Source organism: Rhinatrema bivittatum, chromosome 6 (genome assembly GCF_901001135.1).
Source record: "Rhinatrema bivittatum chromosome 6, aRhiBiv1.1, whole genome shotgun sequence".
Taxonomy (NCBI): Eukaryota; Metazoa; Chordata; class Amphibia; order Gymnophiona; family Rhinatrematidae; genus Rhinatrema; species Rhinatrema bivittatum.
In genome coordinates this window covers 72,525,034-72,551,133 of record NC_042620.1, presented here as the reverse complement: position 1 = coordinate 72,551,133, position 26,100 = coordinate 72,525,034, and the positions used below count along the sequence as shown (strand labels likewise).

Here is a 26,100-nt window from a genome sequence, read left to right as displayed (position 1 = left end):
GGCCAAGGGTGGAGTAAGAGCTCTGATCTGGTAGGGAAGAAAGAGTTTGACACATACAAAATAAAAGAAAAATACTGGAGCCAATTATTTCTCCTTTCTGAAAGTGATATGCCCTCGTCGGACGATACACCTGTCCATGCCTGATCAGGGATAATCGGACATGCATCCAGCTTTCAAATGTTTGTTTTAGGGTGCTAGTTATAGTGCCAGTGAAACCCAGAGCAAACAAGCAGAAGGCTCATCTTACTCCCTTAACTAGAAACCCTCTTTTATCCACAGGTCACAAAGTAAATGCCGGCAGTAAAAATAATGGCTGTGGGTCATCAGAAGTGTGAATGCCAGGTGACAGGAGTTCTCAGAGCGTATGAAACGCGATAAACAAGCCCCCTGCCTAGGAGAAGAATGCAGACTGCCAAAAAGCCAGGAAATAGCACCGCGCCTACAGATAGGGAAGGATCCACCTTCGCTGCCCAGCAAGGACCACTTATTCTGTCAGTGAGGCAGGAAATGCCACAAAGCCAACTTGTTAAACCGAAAGGAAAATCCACAGGATGCAAAAAGAAAACCAGAAAGCCATGGCAAGGATAAAACCAAAGCTAAAATTAAGAACATTCAAAATCAGGAGATCTCTCCCCGGTCATGCTCCTCCTGATCCCTCTTCCCGCAGGGAACGCTCGCCAGATACTCAGCCATGCCTGTACTATTCTGCCTCCCTCCCTCCCGGGGACCTGATGCAGAAGCTGTCCGAAGCCAAAACGAGTCCTGGCAGCAAGCTCAGAAAACAGCCCACAACAAAAACAGAAAAATTACAAAAATTATTTGGGTCTATTTTATTATCAAAGGCTCACCAGGTAAAGGATTGCTCAGTAACAATGAAACAAAACATTTTTTGGGGTCTTTAAGTTTTACTGTTAGAGCAAAGCAAGGAACACAAATCCTTTTTTCACCCAGTGGACTTTCCGATAAGAGCAAATTCACCACCACCTGGTCCTGCGGCAGAACTAAAGCACGAAAGTGCTGTGCATAACAAGGAGCAATCACCCCCCAGCATCACCGAGAGAGGTAAATACCCCCCTTCCCTCTCGCTAATGCAACATCCTTAACAGGGAGCAACATCCTTAACAGGGAGCGATCATACCCAGCATCCCCCAACTCATCTATACATCCACCGAGAAAGGCAGACGTCCCCTTCCCTCACTCTAATGTGACATCCGTAACAGGGAGCGATCATACCCAGTAGGGATGTGCAGACAAAAAGTATTCGTTGAATCGTTGATAAGTTTTCGTGGGGTGTCGATTTCGTTCAATATGGACTTATGGAGAATTCCATAAGTTGAGGATCTGTCCATACTTTTCCCGGTTCCCTAAATAAAAATTTAAACCCCCCCCCACCCTCCTTAATCCCCCCCCCAAGTCTTACCAAAACTCCCTGGTGGTCCAGCGGGGAGTCAGGAAGCCATCCCTGCACTCCTTTGCAATTTCCTCACGGCGCCGATAGCCTGTGTCACAGGGGCTGCCCGTGCCATTGGTCAGCCCCTGTCACATGGTCACGGCGCCATCTTGTGCTTCTACCACGTGACAGGTAGGTCATGTGGCAGGAGGTCGCTCCGGGACCCCCGCTGGACCCAACCGGAACTTTTGGCCAGCTTGGGGAGGTCAGGAGGCCCCCCCCGGAGCGACCTCCTGCCACATGACCTACCTGTCACGTGGTAGAAGCACAAGATGGCGCCGTGACCATGTGACAGGGGCTGACCAATGGCACGGGCAGCCCCTGTGACACAGGCTATCGGTGCCGTGAGGAAATCGCAAAGGAATGCAGGGATGGCTTCCTGACTCCCCGCTGGACCACCAGGGAGTTTTGGTAAGTCTTGGGGGGGTCAGGAGGGTGGGGGGTTTAAGTGTTTATTTAGGTTCAACTTATTCAACATAGCTATGTTGAATAAGTTGGAAGTCGCGATGCGTTGCGCATCAAACCTTTTTTTTCTCTTTTAAAAATATAAGTTGCGTTTTACATATGCGTTCAAAACGAATACACACCCCTAATACCCAGCATCCCCCAACTCATCTATACATCCACCGAGAAAGGCAGATGTCCCCTTCCCTCGCTCTAATGCGACATCCGCAACAGGGAGCGATCATACCCGGCATCCTCCAGCTCATCTATACATCCACCGAGAAAGGCAGATGTCTCCTTCCCTCGCTCTAATGCGACATCCGTAACAGGGAGAGATCATACCCGGCATCCTCCAGCTCATCTATACATCCACCGAGAAAGGCAGACGTCCCCTTCCCTCATGACCTCCGTAACAGGGAGAGATCACACCTGGCATCACCGAGGTCTTTTCTACATCCACCAAGATAGGCAGATGTCCCCTTCCCTCGCTCTAATGCGACGTCCGTAACAGGGAAGAGATCATACCCGGCATCCTCCAGCTCATCTATACATCCACCGAGAAAGGCAGATGTCTCCTTCCCTCGCTCTAATGCGACATCCGTAACAGGGAGAGATCACACCTGGCATCACCGAGGTCTTTTCTACATCCACCGAGAAAGGCAGACGTCCCCTTCCCTCATGACCTCCGTAACAGGAAGAGATCACACCTGGCATCACCTGGCATCACCGAGGTCTTTTCTACATCCACCGAGATAGGCAGATGCCCCCTTTCCTGGTTCCCTTCCTTTCAAAATGTTATTTCTCATAATAATATTTTTTCAGCGTAATTGTTTGTGTTTCGCTTTTTAGCCCACCTTTCCAAATGATGCTCAAACCGGCTTACAGCATTAGTAGAATTCAGGTACAAATAAGCCCCTGCTTCAAAAGCGCTTACAATCAGGGACGGTAACTTTCAAACCGGCATGCGGGCGCAAATTTATGCACAAGGGTCAGCCTGGGCCCAGGGACGCAGCTTTTTTTTTTTTTTTGTTTGTTTTTTTTAATAACTTACACACATCCCTGCGGCACATGTGCACCAAATTTTAAGTAGGCATACACAAATCCCACTTCTACCGTGTAAATCGTGGCATTTTAAAAGCGGCACACACCCACACCATTCCCAGTTTACCCACCAGTTCACAACTAAGTCCTCCAGACCCTGCTGGTTTGATAGCCCACATTCCCACCAGTTACCCCAAACCTTTTGAACCCCTCAGAAATAGCTCCATCCGTTTATTTTAGGACTTGCACGCCCATCCGTAGCAGAAGTAAAGTTACGCGGTAGGTGACCAGGACACAAGTATTTACGCACACATCCCTTGGGCAGGCCCCGAAACGCTCACACCCCACCCGCTTTTCGGAAATTTGTGTGCCATGGCATTTACACACATACCTAGGCACTTTTTAAAATACAATAGGCGTGCATGAGCCAGATTTATTCGTGCATCCCCCCCAGATTGATGTGCATGCTGGGCTTTTAAAATTCACCTTTACATGGGTAACAGAAAACAAGAGAGAAAGTTTCTTGCCCAAAGTTACAGGGACAGGGGGGGATTTAATATCCCTGGCTCTCAGCCCACTGCTCTAACCACTAGGCAACTCCTCTTGATTCTGCTCTTTCAGACTCCATGCACTCAATTTCTGACATCAGCTTCCTCTTCATGCACGTTGCATTTATCTTCTATTGCTTCAGATTCTTGCCAGGAAACTAGGGCTTTCCCCAGTGCTTTCCTAGACTGGTTCTCTCCCCTGTGTTACTTGTACATCTTCTATTCTTCTATTCAGAGTTTGTGAATTTTGCAAACAATGCTTTGGTTAAAAATCACAACAGAAGTAAGAAATAATTATGAACGGTTTCCTGTATTATTAAACCACTGCTTCATCGCTGAATGAGATATTGGTTAAAACTAATAATAATGCTCCATCTTGTGGGAAGATGAGGAATTGCACTGGATTGTTTGTTTTGTGGTCGAGAGGAGATCATAAAATCTGTTTTACCACCGTAAATTTCTGAATAAAAACAAAAAAACATTCTGATCCGAAGAAGAGCGGAGTCTTAGCTCCTGAAAGCTAGTCAAGAAATGCGTTCAGTTAGTCCAATAAAAAAAATATATCACACCTTATGTGTGTGTGTGGTTTTGTTTCATTGGTTTACCTTTACTTCCCTGCATTCAAAAGGACTAACACAGCAGCCATACTACTAAATCCATACATTTCTGAGAAATGAAGGGAGTTTCTTTTCAAAGAATGGGATTTAAATCAGCAAAAACAATACCTTCATGCTGGGGAAATATTCCCAGACAATACAGGCATCCTTTAATAAGCTTCATAGGAATATTTCAGAACACTCTCAACAAGAAGAGGTCTGAATGGAGTGGGGATGTGGCTGCTAAGGGTCCTATTGCAGTCCTGACTTGATGGAGAGTGGTGAAGAAGTAATGAAATCATTTTTAGCATGTCCTAGAAGGAGTCATTCTTGTTCTCCTAAGTTTTTTTTTATTAAAAGTAACTTTATAATTACTCATAAGTATTCTATAGCATTTATATTTAAATTTTATGCTTTGCTTTTGCTAGACAGACATCGTAGAAGAGAAGATGCTAGATAAAAATGTTGCTTAAGCTAGAAAGTTACTAGACCACTGCGTCACACAGTTATGTTTAGAATAGACCAAGGCCAATGTTGACAGTTTGCCTAGCTGCAAAACTCATAGATAGCATTTACATATTGAGCAAAAGCAAATTTACATATAGCCACTTGGATTAATTATTTAAATTAAATAGCCAGTCATAGAAATATTTTGACAATTATATAACCGAGCTATTGGTTTAGAAGTTGGAGATGTGAAGAAGTTACTTTCAGTAAAATCATCTCAGAGAGCGCTCTGTGCTGGCGTCGTCCATGGCACTCTGTCACTCTCTCTCCATAAGGTATACTTTATTATATTATTTGTAGTATTTAATAAAAAAGGATTTTTCTCCTCAGCTAAGCATTTCTTGAACCACAACAGGACTGAACTCTGGGAACTTTATTAGCCAGGATTTCCATTCATCTCAATTTTGCAGGTTTTCTAAAATTTCCAAGAATAAAATGCTGATAGCATCTGACTTAATTTTTTGCATTTCTTAAAATAATAAAATAAAAAGTTCTTCAGCAATATTGGTTTTGCATTAAAAAAAAAAATGAAAGAATGCTACCAAGTTGGGATACACAAAGCCCTTTTTTGACTGTCAAGGACTCAGTGTAACTTAACCCCTGATGTTGGCATAAGTGTCATTTGACCTGGGTCTTAGTCCTTCAGGGCATGCTGGCAATGGTAAGCGTGTGCACATGCAAATAACATGCACCTCCTGAGGTTAAAAACCAATCCTCCTCCCCTTCCCACATGATATGGTGATGGATATTCTAAAAGGGAGGATTCTGAAAAGCAAACGCACTGCTCAGACACACTGGCTGGAATGTTTTTCCAAATCTTTATTCCATCTCGCTGGGCTACAAAGGCAGAACAGCCTCTCCCCTGTATAGCGTGCTGCAAAATCAGCTGTCTCCTCTTCTCTGGGGGTGGAAGCACTGATCTAATCTGCAGCTTTTGCAAATTGCCCTCTCCAAACTCACCTCCAAGCAGCTTTGCATGCTCTGCACAATTGTACTCAATCAGTCCGCCTCTATACTTGCTTGCCCCAGGCAACATTAAACCAACACACACACACAAAAAGATTACATCAGGAAGTTTAAAATAAAGCATGGTCAGAAGAATAGCCGATAAGAGATCATTTACAGCAACATCAGTGTTACAGAATCATCTTTAACCCGAGGAATCTCCCTGGGACTCACTTGATTTATTTCACATTCTGGTAGTAGGTGGAATGTGATGAGCCACCCCCTCCTCGGACGGTGTGAACGGCTGTGGGGGATGAGGCTGGGTAATGGCCAGGGCGGACAGGCTTAGCTGAAGCACAACAAAAAAAACAGAGAAGATTAAACATTTAAATAGTACTTAAAAAAAAAGCACAAATAAAAACTATGTTGCCCAACCCTCCCCTTCCTCAAAAAATGATTTCTCTTTGCAAATCTAATTACCCATTAATGCAAATGACTATGATCCTATAGTGCAAATTCAGAGGGTAAAAGGGGCTCTGAGTGTTGAAATTAATGTGCATGGTATAATCGATATATCAATATCACTCATGTTCTGACCGATTCTTCATGCCTCTGCTCAGACTGCTGCGGTATTACTACAGTCATTGATTTGGACAGTTAAACAAAAAGCCTATTGTTCAATTTACTGTTTTCACCTAAGAAAAAGTCAACAACTTTTGCACCAAATGATGTCATCCCATTGTTCTGTGAAAAGGATGCTCAAAAACATGCTCTCTATTTAGATAATGCATCAAAGGGCTTGGGGAGCAAGAGACAGGGTAAAGAGGAAGACAGCTGGGAAGGAGGGAGGGATAAAGGCTCCTGACAGGATGTGGGTGGAGGGCAGAGCAATTATACTGTTTGTACTTTCCAGTGTGATCTGTAAACACATTCTATGCTTTGATTAATCTTAAAAAATGTAACAAGTGCATAATGGAAAAAAAAAAGGTAGTGTTTAGTTATCTTCACAGCAGGCAAAATGCCTTTTTAAATCTATACACAGCAGACTATATTTGTGGCAAGTAGTCAGCATGTACAGTAGTGCATGAACAACAGTAGAGCACTGAGGAATGAACAAGCAGACCAATGCTGCCTTCTAATGTTTTAAAACTATACCAAAAAATTCTAGAAAGAAAAAAAAAAAAAAAAGCAGCCACATATGAACAGAACCGCTCTCCTGCTTCACTTTCGCCTGGCACCAAGAAGTATACGCACCGATCTGGGCAGAGTGTGCTCTCCTTGCCATGTTCTTGGCTCGCACGGCCTCCTTAATGCGATCTACCTCCTGCTGGTATCGCTTCCGGTCCCGCATGGCATTCTCCTTGGCTTCCTTCAGTGCACTCTCCAGGGCCTTGACTCTCTCAGCTGTAGCTCGAAGTCGTTTTTCCAACTTAGGAAGCTCACAGCGAAGATCTGCATTGTCACGTACCAGCTGCGGTGCAAGCAGAAGATTTGGTTCCATTATTACAGTGAAATACTGCGTTTGAAAAATGTGTCAGAGTAAAAACAAGCAGTAAACAAGCATAGCTATTGTAAATAAGGATTTAATACTCTCATAAACTCACACACAGTGGATGGAGTCTTCAAATAGTCTCATTTGGCAAAATCTGCATATGCAGCACTAACCTTCATTACTATTACCCATGTTTAGTCTCACATTGCTGTAGCTCAGAGAACATGAGCAGAAAAAGATGATCATTTATTCTGATTTTGCTCTCAGCACTTTTTGAATTGTTGGGTATTTTGTAGGTGTACCATAATAGTTGGACCAAGTAGTCATCATAATATTGTAACGCCTACTAAGTCCTTATCATAAGAACATAAGATATGCCATACTGGGTCAGACCAAGGGTCAATCAAGCCCAGCATCCTGTTTCCAACAGTGGCCACAAATACATGGCAATTACCCAAACATTAAATAGCTCCCAAGCTACTATGTCTTATTGATTAATAGCAGTTTATGGACTTCTCCTCTGGGAACTTAGCCAAACCTTTTTCAAACACAGTTATACTAACTGCTGTAACCACATCCTCTGGCAATGAATTCCAGAACTTAACTATGCATTTAGTGAAAAAGAATTTTCTCAGATTTGTTTTAAATGAACTACTTGCTAATTTCATGGAGTGTCCCCTAGTCCTTCTATTATCTGAGAGAGTAAATAACCAATTTACATAAACCTGTTCAAGTCCTTTCATGATTTAGTAGACCTCTATCATATCCCCTCCTCAGCTGTCTCTTCTCCAAGCTGAACAACATTAATCTCTTTAGACTTTCCTTATAGGGGAGCTGTTCCATGCCCCTTATATTTTGGTTGCCCTTCTCTGCACTTTCTCCAATACAATTATATCTTTTTTGAGATGCGGCAACCAGAGTTGCACATAGTATTCAAGGTGTGGTCTAACTACTGAGTGATACAGAGGCATTTTGACATCCTCCATTTTAAGAAGTGCAAAAAGCAGAATATAAATCTAAATAAATAAATTTGCAATGGATGGCCGGCGCCATCTTGTGCCCCTACCATGTGACAGGGGCTGACTAATGGCACCGGTAGCCCCTGTGACATAGTGAGGGCAAAGGCTATCGGCGCCATTTTGATTACTGGCAGCCGACGGCCCGAGTGCAGGAGATCGCTCCCGGACTCCCGCTGGACCACCAGGGACTTTTGGCAAGTCTTTTTGGCAAATCCATTGCTCCTACCATGTGACAGGGGCTGACCAATGGCACCGGTAGCCCCTGTGACATAGTAGGTCAAAGGCAGCCGAGGGTGTGAGTGCAGGAGATGGCTCCCGGACCTCCCGCTGGACCACCAGGGAGTTTTGGTAAGTCTTGGGGGGGGGGGGGGTCAGGAGGGCGGGGGGTTGTTTAAATTGGCTCCTTTAGATGGCTGAATAATTTGGCGAAGATTCGTTGTATTCATGGGGAATCGCAATACGTTTCGCTTCCCCACGAATATGGCCATATACGTTGCGGATTACAAATACGTAGGGAACGAATGCACACCCCTGTCAGTCATCCAGTGATTTTGAGTGCTTTTGAGTATATGGTGGTTATATTTGGAAGGACATATTCTATCCACCCTTCCTGCCTATGACGAGAGGCAATGGAGAAGGATTTTTCTCCTCTTTTTGTATTACTTTTTGGAATTTTTCAGTCCGTTGGATCACTGTCTTACAGAGAGGAAGCGAGGAGAGTGGAAGGGTACCATCTGGGTGAGAGAGGAGAAACCTAAGGCTTCCCACAGGAGCTTCTGCCAAGGAGAAACAGGAGAGGAGCGTTTGGAACATTTTGGAGACAATCTGCAGACTACAGGGATTTGGAAAGGGGGCGTTCCGTGGAGGTTGGGAGACCAATTCCATTTCCACTCACAGGAAGAAAGGGGACCCCTGGGAAAAAAAATTAAATACCACAGAGATAGATCAATTTTTGAACTTAATTTATTGGAGCAATTATGGATTTAACAAGAACCGAATGTGCTAATTGCTACTGAACAAGCTGAACAATAAACTATTATTCTGGAATACTCTGCTTAAGTGTCCAGCCTGTTTACTGGCAGAAGGGATTACAGAGACTAAGCCTATGGCCAGAAAAAGGCTTTTATACTGTCTTAAGCCCTGGAGGTATATCTTCTCCACTTCTCATCCTATTCAGAGAATTCACTAATTCACGTCAGGGCTTAATGGGACTTTGGAAGGACTAAACCCTGGGAACGAGTGCCACTCCTGCCTTCATAGAAACTACTAGAAAAGAAGCTACCCTGTAAATTCTAATTTTGTTTTTTTTTCGACTGATTGACAAAATCTCCTTTTCCAGAATGACTACGTTTTGCATCAGTAAACCTTTCTTTCAGTGGGAACACCACTTTGCAGCAGTGAGCCTTGTATTTCCCTGGCATAGGTCCCCTAGATGTCAATGGCTCCCCCTCTCTCCCAAATCTGAGATTGCAGCAAAATATCCAGGATCTCTGTAGTGCTTGCGGGTTTGCTCCTTTCATTACAAAGGGGTAAACTATAACGCTTAAACTGAACAAAATAATTAGGAACACATTTCTGCACTGATCGCCGAGCTCTAAGAAATGGCCACCAAAGCAGCCGCTATAAAAATACATTCTTTCATTCCCTCGTTGCAAAGAAAGTCATCTTTGCAAATCTGGAAGAAAACAATTTCAGAATAGTCATTAGCACCTTTGGCTACAGCCTAGGATTGTGAGGAGCTGGAGATAGTCCTAGGGTCATTAAAACTCAATTAAACAAAATCATTTAGGAAAAGAAAAATGAAGAAAATTTAATTTAATGGGTCCCACGCTGCACTGCATTCATGCATTTATCTCACCTGCTTGTGAACTTTTGTAAGCTGCTCCAGGTTGTTCTCCAGAAAGGAAATTTTCTGCTTCTGGGCCGCGCTTCCCCCTCCATCGTCACTGTCCAGCTCCACACACTGTGGAGACAGAGAAATGGTTACACATGTAACCATGGTGTAACATTCACCATGTATGGTGAATAGGAGAAGATTATGGATGACTTCAATACAGAAATCATTGCCTCAATGCAGAAATGTTAAAAAAAAATAAAATTATATATATAGTCCAAATACTCAAGTACGTACATCTTGTGTGTTGTAAAAATAAAATTGCACCACACAAAAGATGTACGCACTTGAATATTTGGACCATGCATGATATGGTTTAAAAATTCAGTGAGTCACATTTTCTTCCATGTTTTCTCCAGGGAGAACGAGTAAGATAAGCAGTGTACGTAAAAATGAGTAGCAGCTAAACAATTTTTCTTTGTATTAATGTACCTGAAATATTTCTAACTTCTTACTTTACATGTTCAGAAATGCCATACGCGGTGGGGCATCATTGATCGAATAGTATCATCTGTACATGGAGGGGATCTAGATGCTAAATTGATTAAATTGGAACAAAGATGGATTTTTAAACTTCACACCGTGGAACCACTGGGTTTGATGCTTATATCGACTGGCTTTCATGTTAATTTCTTAATTTTTCATGGGTATAAGTGAAAATGGAGTTACATACATTTTGCAAAAATATTTTTACGCCTACAATATCTGATCCTAACTTGGTGAGGTAAATCTATTAGCTATGGGGTTTCCTAATGAAACATAGTCCAGTTTGTGTTACCTAAAGATTTGATTGGCAGTGGGAAATGTTTAAAAGGTAACAGTTTTGAATGACAATGCAAAATTTTGTCACAGGTCCCCTGACACAGCTCCAACCGAAAAACCGATGATTACCTCTAAGTGGAACTCATTGCTGTCGGGATTATCGTTCATTTTAAATAGGACAGAAAGATGTTTGAGATGTGAATACAATTGTGCAAGAAATAAGAAAATAAGATAAGTACAGATTGCACATTTTGTTGTTTATTCAGTTACGGGGACATTATAAATTGACCTTTGATTTCACAGATGCATTGAGCATGAATAGTTTTTTTGAAAAAAAATTGAAGAAAAATAGAAAACATTTTGGGACACTAAGGGCATGAAGTCAAAGGGTTGAAGTAGCACTTTGACTGGTCCCGTTTGATGCCCTTATCACAAAAAGTTTGAAAAGTGCCATAAATGATTTCAAACAGAAAACAGCCTTGCGTATGGCATTTCTGAACATGTGAAGAAAGAAGTTAGAAATATTGAAGTATATTAATACAAAGAAAAATTGCTCAGCCATTACTCTTTTTCAAAAGCATTCTTATTGTGTAGTAGTGGTTCCTCCTTTGTTTATATCTACAAGCAGCATATGCAGCCATTTTTATAAAATAATTTAACACATTTGTTTAATGTATCATATGGCTCCATTTTTTGCAGAGACATGTAGAGTTGTTAGAAAGACAACAGACCATGCAGAAGGTCCCAGACTGAATCCTCGAGTTGGAATTTCCGCTCCCCTAGGTCATCTCGGGGATGCTGCAGAGGAGACATCCACACTCCCTGGGGCAGTGGGGAGGGGAGGGAAATCACGGACACCGCTCAAGAGTGGCACTCACTGCTCGGATTCAGGGCCTATAATTGCAGGGATTCAGAGGGAGCCCTGGCTCATTTCCCCATCCGAAGGGCTATTACTGCAATGAGTTGGGTAGAGAGGTGGTGGTAGTGGTTATAAAACCAGGGGGAAATATTCCTGAATAGTTGACAGTGAAGGCTCTTGGCAACAGGATCCCCAGACTTAGTGCCACCTGAGCTGGAGGCCCAAAGAAACAGGAGGAAACAGCTGGTTTCATCAGAAAGAATAACCAACTACAAGCAAAAGGAATCATGATCCAGTTAAATAGACTTTTTATAATATACTTATTTCAATATAGAATATCAAGGGGTGGGAACCACGCACTTTTTTAACTCGGGTGGTGAGGTCTTGAACGAAGAGTTTGCGCAAGTTGTGGAGAGTCTGGAGTTCTCTGGCCTAGAAACAAGAAGGGGGAGGAAAACAAAAGTGCTTTGGAGTGAACATGTTATGCAAAAAGAATCCTGCCCCGTCCAGGAAACGAAGGCTCCTTCGAAATCTGCAGCTTTCTGCGCCTCTCCCTGCATTTGAATTTTCACTTTAAGCACTCTTACAAATGTATGTAAAATTAGGCTACTTTGGAGGAACTTCTGAGGAACTGCATGCCAATCTTCACCAGAAGAACGACCCTGCAGGATCTTCAGAAGCGTGGATAGTAAGTGGCACAAACATTTGCACCCCTCCTTCCCCCCTCGCTCCAGGGATGGAAAGCGGGTCATGAATGACCTCATACAAAATGGCGCCTGACTCAGCAATACGTGAGCCAATCAGATGTCAGACTATTGAGGTCATTCACAACACTCTTCCAAATCTGGCTGCTTCAGAGGGAACTACAGAGCAGCCACTTCAATAATTTAAAAACCATCAACCCACAAACATTTCTAACCGACAAAGGGTCTGTATTACTACGCAACATATGGACTTCCAAAGCCTGGAATTTGGTAGGTACAGTTTTATTTTTAAAGCAGTGGTTCAGCACAGTCTGCTCTAAATTCAGCTATATTGGAATGGCCCTCTAAGGGCGTACAGTGCTACTTGCCAGTATTAAAAATACTTGTTAAAAATGATTTCTTTTCTTAAGCCTGAGATTTGCCCTGTAGACCCCCTCTAGTGGAGTAGGGAGTGTGGGCACAATAGCGTTCCTAGCATATTCTATCCTGAACCTATGGAGAACAGCTCACATTTGTTTCCTCTCTCTATACATATAAAAACAGTTACCGGCCCCCAGGAGATCCTTTTGACACTGAAACCTTTCCATTCATGTATGCCGACAGGCTGCTTGGATTGAAGTAAGCATCCACTGCTGCTAGGAGCATGTTTACACTGTAATTATCACTGCACAAGTGCTCAGCGGTGCTTGTGTGTAATGGTCTATAAACGGCTGGAAACCAAAGAGGTTCACAGGGATATCAGTTCTCCGAGGGTCATGCAAGAACACAATACAAATTTCCCCAAACTGTGGTGAAGGAGGGGGGCATCAGATCAACAGCTTTATTGAAGTTAAAGTACCGCAAAAATACTTCAGACTACAAAAGGTAAAGACGACAAAAATACCACTTAACGTTACATTTAGTGCCTGATGGTCAAATTCACAACCCAAAGGCACTCAATGAGACAAAAATCTTCACAGATCAGGCACCTAAAAACTGACTCCAGAATCAGAGCATAGTCAATCACATCAGTAACTATAATCCTGAAAACTTTGCTTATTCATTTTATTTTAAAATTCTTATATTCTGTCTTTACTGAAGCTTATCATTCGAAGCTTAACTCCTCCACCACTGCTACGGCGTAAAATCAGCAGCAAGAGGCTGCATAACCTGTGATTTCTGCACATGCTCGTGCTGCTGGTATTGCCAGTTGGTATCAAAACTGGCGGAAGTGCTGGCAGAGTTTCCAACCCCCACTGGCAGAAAAGAAAGACGACTGAGTAAGGGGGGGGAGGGAGAGGGGTTAACACGGAGGGGGGGAGGAGGTGAAAGGAAGGGAAGGGAGGAAAGCATGAGTGAGACAGGGTGCCCCACACATACACCACCCTACCCATTCACATCCCCTCTTCTCTCCCAGGGGCAGAGGCAAAACAAAGGGGGAGGAAGATGGTAGAGTTCTCTGGGAGCGTGGCAGAATTGCCAACTTTCTAGAAACATTCTTACCAACACCTTATGCCACGCCGCTCTAGGAATATTACCTCCCCCTCAGCATTTCAAATCATCTAAAGGGCTGGATTCCAAGGGAGACAGTTCCCCTGCCCCACATACACATCAAAACTCCAAGGGGGATCCCTCCCTCCCAATCTCTCTCAGTGACTTGAAATGTTACTTAAAAAGTCAGAAGCAGCTTGCTTCAAAGCATCAACGCATGGGAGTGATCAAAAAGTTACAATGCAGTGTATCAGTGCACCAATTGCAGCCAAAGGCCACCTTGAAGATCCTTGCTAAATCTGAGGAGTTTGCAGCACCTCCTCCCTAGCCCACCTCACTCTCTGAGATAAGTCTGATTGTAGGAGGAGAGGGTGTTCTAATCTCAAAGCAGAATAGATTACTGAACCCTAAGAAAGATTTTTTTTATTTTTTTAAATGCTTGTAGAGTCACTCCATTAAAGGGGACAGGCAAAATGTCATAAAATTACACATTCCTATGTTCAATCACACAACTGGAGACCAACTACTCACAAAAATCTTTAGCAAAAACCTTCAGGCAGTGCTTCTTTGAAGATCTTATATCACAGAATAATTGTACGTTTAAATTTAAAGAAATTGTGCATGCTCTCTGTTCTACTGGGGTTATTTATTTTTTATCATCAAATGATCTACCATAAAATCCATTTTCACCTTCCACTTACGAGTCTGGTGACTGCAAATAGAAAACGCTCAAAAGCTACTGAAAACATAACCACCCATTAAATTAAAAAAAAAGTGCCTACAAGAAACCCAATACAATAAACTTTTGATACACAAGCTTCTTTCTATAGCACGGAAAAACATTCCAGGAACTTCTAAATATTAAGAAAAATATAGTCCGGTTTTCACAAGGAATACAAGATTAAAAATGCAGGCATTCGTGCTGAGCATTCATTAATCTACTTATAAACAAATACTTTTAGATTATACAAGAAAAGCAAGGGACCTGAGCAGCATTTGGTTTTCCACATACCACTGTCTCCTCCAGCCCTTTAAGGTCTTCCCTTGCTTGATCCCTTTTATCATTAAGCAGCCTGAAATAAAAGAGAAGGTTCTTTTGAAAAATGTATCCTATGGACCCATATCATCATATGGGGGTGCAACCAGCTCTCTGAGGTAGAAGTCAGCCGTAAATTTCCAGAAAATTTCATGTCAATAAGGAAATGCTGCACTACAGTCAAGAGTCATTGGATGTATCTAGACATTTTCAATCTAACATTGCCCATCACTTATTTTCCAGAAGTGCATCAGGTACAACGGTGGGTACAGATGTGCATGAGGATGACTACAGTGGATGACATTTGGAGCCATCTATTGTGCTTGCATTCTCAGGAAAATAAATTTGCGTCAAAAAGTTGTGGTAGACTTGGGCACCTCAGGTACCCATCAAGCCTAGGCAAGGAAAGGGTCCCTCAAGTGTTGTCTCTCTAACATAGATGTCTCCAAGAAAGGAGTTGAAAAATCTCACTCTACTGAACTAAAAGACCAGGAAATAGCAATGATGACAGCTCGTACTGAACACACAACTGATATAAGCATGTGGACTTACATGAGCTTTTCCAGTTTCATTTCTCGCTCCTCGTCCTCTAATTTCAACTTCTCATAGTCTAAGGTCAGTTTCTCCTGTTGTAGTTCAATTTTCTGATTCAAACTGAAATCGTAAAATGGAGGAAGCTATAAGCCAAGACAACCAGTTTTCCATGATTCTACAACCAGTACCATCAAAATGATTTCTTAAGCAATCTGTTCTCCCAACCATGGCAAACTGCTCTCCCAGCCCCCCCTCATTACAGCTGCCGCCAATGCTTCTCTCACTTGTCCCACCAAGGTCCATTGTTACTCTCTCTCTCTCTCCAAGGACTGCTGATACACTCCTTTCTCCACTCCTCAATGTTCACCATTCTCTCTTTCCCTCTTCCCTATCCTGGGGTCTCCCTGTGCTCTTCTCCCTTTCTTCATTCCCACTGATGTGTACTGGTGTGCTTCTTCTCCCTCCTTCAACCTCTGCTGAGGCTTAACTATTCTTAGAGATGTGGTCCTTCTCTATTCCTCCCACTGCTACAAGGAGGAAGGGAAAAAGAAGAATGGTAGGAGAGAAGGAGAAGAGACAAATGGGAGGTGGGGGAATGAATGAATCAAGGTATACGGAGGGAAGGAAGTTGGAAAATGAGGAGATATAGCAATGGAGAAGAGAAGATGACAGCAAAAAGAGGAAGTGGGAATGCAGAAGGGAGGAAAGATTGAAAGGAAGAGAGTACATGGGAGGAGTAAGAGGCAAAAAGCATATTTCGAAGGGAGAGAGAATGTAGTGAAGATGGGATAAGAGGAAAAAAAATCAAAGAATGAAAAATTAAAAAAAAAATAGAAAAAGGGATAAAAGTTTAGAAGAATGAAAGAAAAAAAGAAGAAACTGATCCTAGCACACAAAAAAGTTGGAAACTATGTTATTTTATTAAAAGTGTTTTCAAACTTTTCTATACAAATTGTGTGAATGTTAAGCAATATAAAACATCTGCTAAAGTTAAGTAAATCTGTCACAGAATTACCACACAAACACTCTGCCACAGAGCTTTCTAACCTTTGCCATCAAATCAACTTTTGAGCTGCCGCAGGGGCCTTGGCTACAGAAATAATTCCCAGACACAGAAGGCTGGAAAATGCTGCAAGATAATTGCCTTCTTGAATTTCAATACCATTTATACCTTCACTGGGAGGTGAGTCAATGCATCCAACCCCCTATCCATGTATCCTTACATTAAATGCTAAAAGCCAATATAACCATCCTCCACTGGGAACCCCCTCCACTTGCTAAACCTTACCAGATTATTTATTAGATAACTACGATTAATTGATTTAAAAATCAGGACTTCCTACTTTATTTAATACGTATAAAAGGAATCTAGTTCAGAGGAGCAAATTAACTTCTGCAGAAGGAAGCAGGAAAAAGTTTCACGAAAAGCACTTACTCGTTGAGCTCATCAATGGTCTTCTGTTTCTCCTCTATCTCATCGCGCAGCCGGGACAGCTGCTTCTGGTGGACCTCCCTGTGGTTCTCCATCTGCTGCTCCAGAGTTTTCTAAAGTTTGCCAGAGGAAAGGAAGGCAGTTACTCAGACCCCACTACGAAGATTGCATTTTCCTTATTCATTTAACAGAATCAGCAGTTTTACAAACAATTTTCTGCTTTACCTATGACGAAATACAGATCAATAAAACAAACTGCAGCGTTTTCCTGTGCTAACTTAACATTTATCACTAGCTCCCTAGCTTTGGCCACCCTGTCATACAACCTTTTACATGTATTGGCTCATAGGCTCCTCTCTGAGATGTTAGCCTGGTTTTCACTTTTGCCAATGGGTCCTCGATACTATCATCTTTGGCCCATTATTATTTGCTTAAGGTTGCTGCCCTCATTTCTCCCCCTGGCTGCTCTACTCTAGGATTGGCTCCAATTTTGGCAGATATCAGCAGCACCCCCTGGGGCGGTATAAGCAGCTCATCTTAGCTAGAGACCAGATTAGCCTCTTGTTCTTAGATATTTTGGAGATATAGGGTGGGTTTGTGGATTACACAGCGAAAAGGGATGATCTAAAATTCAGGTAACAGTTACAGTCATTGCTATTCGCCGTGCATTTGTTGGAGAGCCTGTTTTATTGATTTTTATGATGAGATTTAAACTTTGTCTGTCTTTGTATGCATTTTTTATTTTTTATTATGTATGTTATATTGTACTCCATCTTGGACAAATGCATTGGAAATGGAAGACTAGAAATGTTCTTAAATAAGTATTGAGGGTTGTTTTAATAAATTTTCTTGTTAGGGATAGTAGCTCTTGCCTGCCTCAGTATATGTAGGAGAGGTTGGAGCTAGGACCCTAACTATTAATGCTCATTATATTTCGATGTATTTTTATTTATAATGTATTGTATGTTGTATTATTCATGTTTTGTAAACCACTTTGATTGGGACTATGTCTGAAGAAGGCAGTACAGAAATGTGATGTAACATAGCTTTTGAGAGGTAAGCTCCCTCCATCACGCCAGGCAAAAAAGTGTTTTACTTATCAACTTACTGTACTAAATAAGGTGCAAACGGAACATTATTTTATGAAATAAGATATAGATTTCTATCAGGCCTCATTCAAATTAGAAAATGCAAACTACATAGTTGTCAACTTTGAAAGAAGATGCTTTTAGTGGGGGTTTTTTTATTGCTCTCAGTAGTTATGTTTTATGAAGAGAGGCAACGAATATAAGTAATAGATCTACCCATATCCCTTTCAAAATACAAATACATTTTGCAACTACAATCTGATAGAGACAATCTAATTTTTATTTTATTCAGGGTTTTGTTTTTTTAAATCGCTTACACACTGACATTTGAAAGGACTCCACAGAAAAGTTCTGCAAAGGTATTAATCTGTAAATTTAATTTTCTACAATAGCAAACTGTTTCTTTGCTATTCAACTGAGCATAGAAAAAAAGATCCATGGTTATCTGTCAAAGTTAACATCAATATTATCAACTATTACTATGTATGACTATTGTGTGCTTGAATTCATTCAGAGTTTAGTTTTAAATTTAATTCTGAGCATATCTGTGTTTCCTGGGGAAGAAATAACTATTATTTGATTCTCACACACCTCAGTCATATTTTTAACCCAACAGAGGATTTTTTTTCACACCAAGTCAAGTAGGGATTTATCTCAACATGTAAATAACCATGATTTTAGTTCTACTGCAAGTCACTGACAAGCTAACATGGCACAACTTGAATTTGATTAAACATAACCACTTCTTATACAGCTTTAAATAACTTTAATAACTCAACAACACTGATATAGACAAAGGCCCAGAAGTGAGATGGGGGCTATTCAGTCTTTTGCACCAGGGGCCAGTTGGTGAGAAGTATGTGTGCACCTGGTGCAAAGAGCTCTTGGCCGTCAAGAAACAAATACAACCTCTGAGGCCAGAATGGTGGACCAGGACGACTGAGGCAGAAAGAGAAGTATTTAGAAGAGATCTTCCATGACATAGTAGAGCAGTTCAAGTCCCAGTGCTGCTTTAGAGAATTAAGATCACCTGGAAGGAGACCATCAACTTTGGGTAGTAGAAGTGATCCTGTAGCTAGGACCTGCCCTCCAGGTGATGAGATATCCTCTTGCACCAAGGGTGTGTCTCCCGGAGCATGTGCCCAGGAGGGAAGGGTTAGCACAGCCATCATAGTTGGTGATTACTTTAGCTGGGTGACTGTTGGCCCTGAGGATCACTTGATAACTTGCCCGCCTAGTGTGAAATTAGCAGACCTCATGTGTAACCTACATAGGATTTGAGAGAGTGCTAGGAAGAAGCTAACTGTCATGGTACATGGGGTACCATGACAGTTCTGGCAACTAAATGTAGGATTTTAGGTAGGACACTGAAATCCAGAATCTCCATGGTTACATTCTAAGAAATGCTCCCCATTCAATGCACAGGACCTGAGTCTGGCTGAGCTCCAGTCCCAATACATGAATGAGAGAATAATACAGGGAAGACAACTTTAAATTTATTAAGAACTGGGGAATATTCAAGGGAAAGGGGAACTGGTTTCAATGGGATGGGCTTCATATTAACCAAGGTAGGACCTGGCTGCATATGCTAACATTTAAAAAGGAGAGTGTCTCTCAGAAATGCATGGTTCAGAGAGAAGTAACTTCAAGGATACAGAGAAGTTACAACAGAGATGCTGTAGTAATGGCTGAAGCAGTCCAGACAGATCTAAATAAAGAGCACATAAATATGAATACAAATAAACACAATGTACTTTAAAACATATGTATACAAATGCCAGAAGTTTAAGAAATAAGACAGAGCTAGAATGTATGGCACTTAGAAGATATAGACATAATAGGCATTTCAGAGATCTAGTGGAAGGAGCATATCAATGGGACACTGATATCACAGCATGAATTATATCAGCATGACAGGGCAGATTGAATTGGTTGTTGAAGGTGGCATAATTTCAAGGAGAAAAGTTTTGCAAGAAAAAGCTGCTCTCTGCAATTCTTATGTACAGAAACTCCAAGTGAGACGAGGAAGAGTACAGTAGTGCTGGTTAGACTACCATCCATCTGGCCAAACTGAGGAAGCAGTCTGTAAAATGCAACAGATATTAAACAGGCTAATAAAACTGGAAACACAATAATAATGGTAGATTTTAATTACTTAAGTATTGATTGCGTAAATGTCACGTCAGGACATGCAACTGATTCATAAGGATCTCCCTTTTAAGGTGGATAAAGCAACTGGGGATGATGAGGGACACTATTCTTGGTAGGGGCACTTTTTGGAATTCGATATCTTATTGAAAATATATATGCACCAAATGTCTATTCATATGAATTTTTTTACCTCTTTGATCACTATCTTAGGCTATCCTGACAATTTAATTTTGGGAGGCGACTACAATGTGGTGGCAGACAGTAGAGAGAATTGCAAGCTGCCTAGGGTGACTAATGCTCAGGAGAATAGGAGAGGGGTTAACTTACTTTTGAAGGAAATAGCTAGGCTGGATATCTGGAGAGAAGGATTTTACATTCTTTTCTAATCCATATCAAAGCCACTCCAGAATAGATTTTCTCCTCTCTGAAAAGTTGTTTCCAAAAGTAATTAATGCATCTATTGGATCATGCCCCTGTTTTTATGTCATTGAAACTGGAAGATGGGTCAATTTTAGCGTACAAATGTTGGATTAATAAAAAAAAGACACAGAATTTTGTCAACTTCTAAGACATAAATGGTGGGAGTATATGCCACACCAGATATGGCTCCCACACTGGTATGGGAAGCCAGTAAGGCTGTTTATGAGAGGTAAAATTATTGCTTATGTGGCTAAGCAGAAAAAGATTTGAGATGCTGAGATTTTGCACCTTTCTAATCTCTTAAAGAGTTCAGAAACAGGTACATATCTCATCTATGTCAGCTGAACATAAAAAGATACCAAGGTAACGTTGGATTATTTGCTACATCTCAAAGCCTTCTGCTCTCTCAATTTCTTTAAATTTCAACTCTTCAAGAGTGGTAATAAGGCAGGCAGATTAATGGCTAATTTGGTGAAAGGGACACGATGGAGGGCATATATTACCTGGCTATGGAGTACCAATGGCGTACCACACAGATACCAGGAAGATATTAGAGATTTTTAGATTGCATTATCAAAACATATGATGCTGGATGCACAGCTACGGGCACTAGGGATAATTTTTTCAAATACCTATCACTTCCTGTCATCCCAGACATAATAGCACGTCAATTACACAAGCCTATATCTGAGGAGGAGATCTCTAGGGCTATAACTAGACTAAATTTGGGTAAAGCAGCAGGACCAGATGGGCTTGGATCTGAGTTTTTCAAAATTCTCAAGTTTCAGGGCCTCAAGTCCCTCAAAGAAATGTTTAACTATGCCTTGATTCATAGGTTCGTTACCGTAAACATGAATCAGGCTATTATAGTCCTACTTAAAAAATGGAGAGATTTGGGGAGCCCAGCATTTTATAAACCTATTTCATTGCTGCATGTAGTTGCCAAATTGCTAGCCTCTATACTGGCAACCAGTCTAGGTGGGATAGTACAATCTCTAGTAGGGGAAGATCAGACAGGTTTTGTGACCGGAAGATATGGTGTTAATGTACTCAAACTGCTGGCTGTTCTGAATAATGAAAAGGCAGAGAACGCTCAAGGAATAGTCTTAAGTCTTGATGTGGAGAAAGCATCTTATATGTTTTGGGCTGGGCGGGACCTTTCCTAGATTGGGTTAAATTACTTTATACTAATCCAAAGACACGTATATTAGTAAACTGTTCTCTTTCAGAAGAATTTCCCTTGGGGGGATGGGGGGACTAGGCGGGGGTGCCCTTTGTCCCCTTAACTGTTCTGACCCTTGAACCGCTAGCACTTCAGCTACAAAAGTGCGCAGATCTGCAAGGGATAAAATTAGGTAATAAGGAACTGAAAATATGCCTATTTGCAGATGATATTTTATTTCTTGCTAATGCCCCACAAGCTCCATCTTTGATAATGGAGTCTTTCTCTGCTTTTCAATCCTTCGCTGGTTTAATGATAAATTTTGATAACTCTGAGGCTCTTCCTTTGCATAGTGAATTAAAGGAAAATTGGGATGGCAACATTCCTCTCAGAGGGGCCCCTCAAAAACAAATATCTGGGTGTTTAGATCCTTAAGGATCTGACCCTTTTATATGAGTGTGATTTTAAAGATTTATTAGAGGGTTTTCAACATCAATTGAAGACTTGGATGAATCTTCCAATCTCAATGATGGGGAGAAATGCTCTATTTAAAATGATTATGTTACCAAAGCTACTATACAGACTTCAAATGCTTCCGTATTGGGTCACATGTCGAGGCTTATATCATCTTAGAGCTATGTTTTTAAGCTTTCTGTGGAGTCGTAGACAACTGAAGACAGCCTACAGCAAGTTAATGAGACCCAAAGAAGAGGGTGGTATAGATGCTCCAAATTTTTTTCTATATAACCTAGTATGTCATATGCGATATCTAGTGGAGTTTATGGGGAATAAATTCAGATATGATGTTTTTCGGCTAACAGAAGAAACATATAAACCTTACTCTCCACTGAGTTTGATTCACCTTTCTAAAGTCTCCATGCCAAGAGAGATTGTGGGAGAAATCTTCCTGCAATCCCTTTTTCAAGCCTGGAGACATTAACGGAAAAGATTGGGGATGCCGATCAATGTCTCCTTGTTTTTACCAATTCAAAATAATGCTAATTTCTCACCGGCTGATGAGAACAAAATCTTTGACATGTGGAGGATGGCAGGTTTGAATACCTTGAGACAGCTGATAGATGAAGAGTCTGGGGTAGATATGAGTTTTCAACAGCTGCAACTATCTTTCAATATACTTAAAACTCATTTTTTTGGATATCTACAAGTTCGTCATTATTTGCTTTCATTGGGAATGAAGTCTGAAGAGATTAAAAAGCAACTCAAATGGGTGATTGAGATGGAACAGATTGCACATGGGAAAAATTCTATTGCTAATTGGTATCATTACTGCAAAACTCACAGAGACTATAATCTGTTGACAGATTTAGAAAAATATTGGCAACGGGAATTGGGACAGGGAGAAACAGCAAAGGGGCTGGGAAAAATCTTTTGGGAGATCCATAAGTTACTTATCTCGATACAACTAAAGGAAATGCACTACAAAATACTATACTGTCAAGAGAACAGAATATGTCTGTATAAGATGGGTTTGATTGACAGTGATGAATGCCATAAATGCCAAATGGAGGTAAGGGTCATTCCTGCATCTTTTTTACTGGCCCAGGAAACAAGACGGAAGCCGATCCAAAGTGGCAGAGTAACAACCAAGAAGAATAGATCGGTAAAAAAAGGGATTCTTTTATTATAAAACTGTGGTCTAGTAGAGGTAAAAGCCCGACTCTGGCTGAGTTTCGCTCATTTGACCGAGCTGCTTCAGGGGCTGTACAGATCAGACAAGCTCTCTTAGTGATCTTTAAAATACCACATTCAATCCTTCTTTGTTGCCAGATACAATTTTGTGCTTGGATGTCTGGATTGCTCTAATATGAACAAACCTTTTAAATCACAATCTCATTCCTTTCTTTCAGATACACATACTCTAGTTTGAGAATATTAACAATTCCCTCTGAATTTCAACCTTTCATACAAGCAAAATAAAAAATAGAAATAATCTGCTCTTCTCTCTGTCTCTTGTCTCTCCACGTGCAAAACCTCTCCAGCTCATGGGTCTAGTCTTGTGTGTGTGTGTGTGCGTCTGTTGGAGACAAGCTAGGGGGAAGTAAGAAAAGGATATGGAGGGGGAGACACACTGGATCAGGAGGCAAGGTCTATTGCCTTATAGTTAATGCTTTCTGGTTTGGGGGGATTTAAAATTGCCAATCTGATTAGCCCAAGAGGATATGTAGGCAGCACGGATTTCTTGCAACTGCTGGTATTTGTAGCAAATCCATGGATACCACTATGTTGCTACAAGTACTGGCAGCTTCAAGAAGCCAGAACTGCCTCAAATTTGGAGCTCCACAGGCAGCCAAAGCAAAATCCTCAAAAACCAGAAGCCCCAGTTATGAAGAATCATTACAGTACAACTGGGGGAATTCTGTGCTAGAAACAGATTTTTCATCATTGAGAAAAACATATTCCTGTATTGTAGTTTAATTATTACTCAAAGACCATGATAATACATTTCAAAAAATAAAATACACAGAATTTAAAAATATTCTGGCCAATACAGTAAAATGCGCAGGAGAGCCAGCGCTCCGAGATGAGCACCCGCTCTCCCGACGTGTGCACAGGCCACTCTCCTGGGCACGCGATTCTCTATGCTAATGAGGGCTCGTGGTAATAAGGAGGCACTAGGGACACTAGCGGGACCCTAGCGCCTCCTTATTGGCAGAAGCGGCGGCTGTCAGCAGCCATCGCTATGATATTAAGTCAGAGGGTGTACAGAAAATGTGTGGCTTGGCTGCACAGTTTACTTTCTGTATGGCACGGGAATAATTAATAGGCTTATCAACATGCATTTGCATGTTGCAGGTGCTATTAGTTTTTGGGGGCTTGGACACGCATTTTCCTCGCGCTATTATTACCCCTTACTGTATAAGGGGTAATAATAGCGCGTCGAAAACGCGCGTCCAGACAGGGGCTAACTGTGCGCTCGGCTGAGCGCACCGTTCTGTATTGGCCTGATTATGCACAAAATTTTTATTTCAGCACAGAATTACTTCAAGGAGTATTTTAAAAGGAAATGAACTATTAGGATTATCAGATTACTGGAAATAGATATTTATAATCACACTAGTTTTTCTTGCACTATGCAGGTCTAAGTATTGTTAGCTGGCAATGCTGTAATGCTATTTGCTAATAAATAAAAAGATGATCAACTTCCTAAGTGTTGCAGAGTGCATCATTCTCAAGAGCCTCCCCCATTCCCTCCAGTTTCAGGTCCAAGAACCGCCTTTATTACCTTTGGTAGACTGGAAGACAAGCAATAAATCCAAAACTAAATGTCAGATGCTCGCCAAAGCAATGTAGCTCATTAAACCGCTGAACTGACAGTGTTCATCACAAAACGTAATTTTTAAAAATTATTCTCAGACTTAAGTTATTTAGATCAGCACGTCAACTTCAAAAGCTATTTCCTTTATAGTTTTCTTACTTGGCACTCCATAGCTGATCCTGTTCCTTAATGCAGTCCAATCTTATTTTTCAAATGGTTATGGGTCACTCTCACAAGCATTCATCCTTTCAACCTGTATATCTTTCCCACAGCATCAAAAACTGGCAAAGCCCGCCAAACGTCTTGGAGAGAAAATAGCCCATAATTGCATCATATTACCTTCATTTCCTCTGCATCCTGGAGTCTGGTCAAATGTTCCTTTTCTTTATCTTTAAAGGAGACTTCATGCATTTTTTCTGCTCATAAAAAAAAAAAAAAAAAAAAAGTTCCACTTATCCAGTCGTTATATTCTGGAAAACTTAGAATAGCATTTCTTATGAAAAACAAATATATGGAATGTGCTACTGTGACTTTGGGCTAAGAAAAAAAGTTTAATAATCCCTGGGTACATAGCTGAAAGAAATGCATTTCCCAGAAGGTAGCTGGTTTGTAGAAACCTAGGAATAGCTATGAATACTAAAAATCTCTATGCCAGTGATGCATGCAGCCACAATAGGGGAATGGTAATTACCCTCCAGTAAAGCAGTGACAGAAAAGTGGGGCATTTATGGCGATATAAGAACATAAGAAAATGCCATACTGGGTCAGACCAAGGGTCCATCAAGCCCAGCATCCTGCTTCCAACAGTGGCCAATCCAGGTTACAAGAACCTGGCAAGTACCCAAAAACTAAGTCTATTCTATGTTACCATTGCTAATGGCAGTGGCTATTCTCTAAGTGAACTTAATAGCAGGTAATGGACTTCTCCTCCAAGAACTTATCCAATCCTTTTTTAAACACAGCTATACTAACTGCACTAACCACATCCTCTGGAAACAAATTCCAGAGTTTAATTGTGCGTTGAGTAAAAAAGAACTTTCTCTGATTAGTTTTAAATGTGCCACATGCTAACTTCATGGAGTGCCCCCTAGTCTTTCTACTATCCGAAAGAGTAAATAACCGATTCACATCTATCCGTTCTAGACCTCTCATGATTTTAAACACCTCTATCATATCCCCCCCTCAGCCATCTCTTCTCCAAGCTGAAAAGTCCTAACCTCTTTAGTCTTTCCTCATAGGGGAGTTGTTCCATTCCCCTTATCATTTTGG

The 26,100-nt window shown here is 41.3% G+C and overlaps 1 protein-coding gene across 1 annotated transcript in view; it reads right to left on the bottom strand.

The window, feature by feature from the left end:
- The window catches only part of KIF5C (kinesin family member 5C), a 269,359-nt gene that overhangs the window by 27,415 nt on the left and 215,844 nt on the right, over positions 1 to 26,100 (bottom strand). The window contains exons 18-25 of the mRNA XM_029605443.1: positions 25,171 to 25,247; positions 16,737 to 16,846; positions 15,320 to 15,421; positions 14,744 to 14,804; positions 11,918 to 11,989; positions 9,901 to 10,005; positions 6,786 to 7,002; positions 5,766 to 5,880 (exon numbers count right to left, since the gene is read on the bottom strand). Coding sequence (XP_029461303.1) covers positions 5,771 to 5,880; positions 6,786 to 7,002; positions 9,901 to 10,005; positions 11,918 to 11,989; positions 14,744 to 14,804; positions 15,320 to 15,421; positions 16,737 to 16,846; positions 25,171 to 25,247 — 854 coding nt within the window. The 3' untranslated portion in view covers positions 5,766 to 5,770. The remainder of the gene's footprint in view (positions 1 to 5,765; positions 5,881 to 6,785; positions 7,003 to 9,900; positions 10,006 to 11,917; positions 11,990 to 14,743; positions 14,805 to 15,319; positions 15,422 to 16,736; positions 16,847 to 25,170; positions 25,248 to 26,100) is intronic.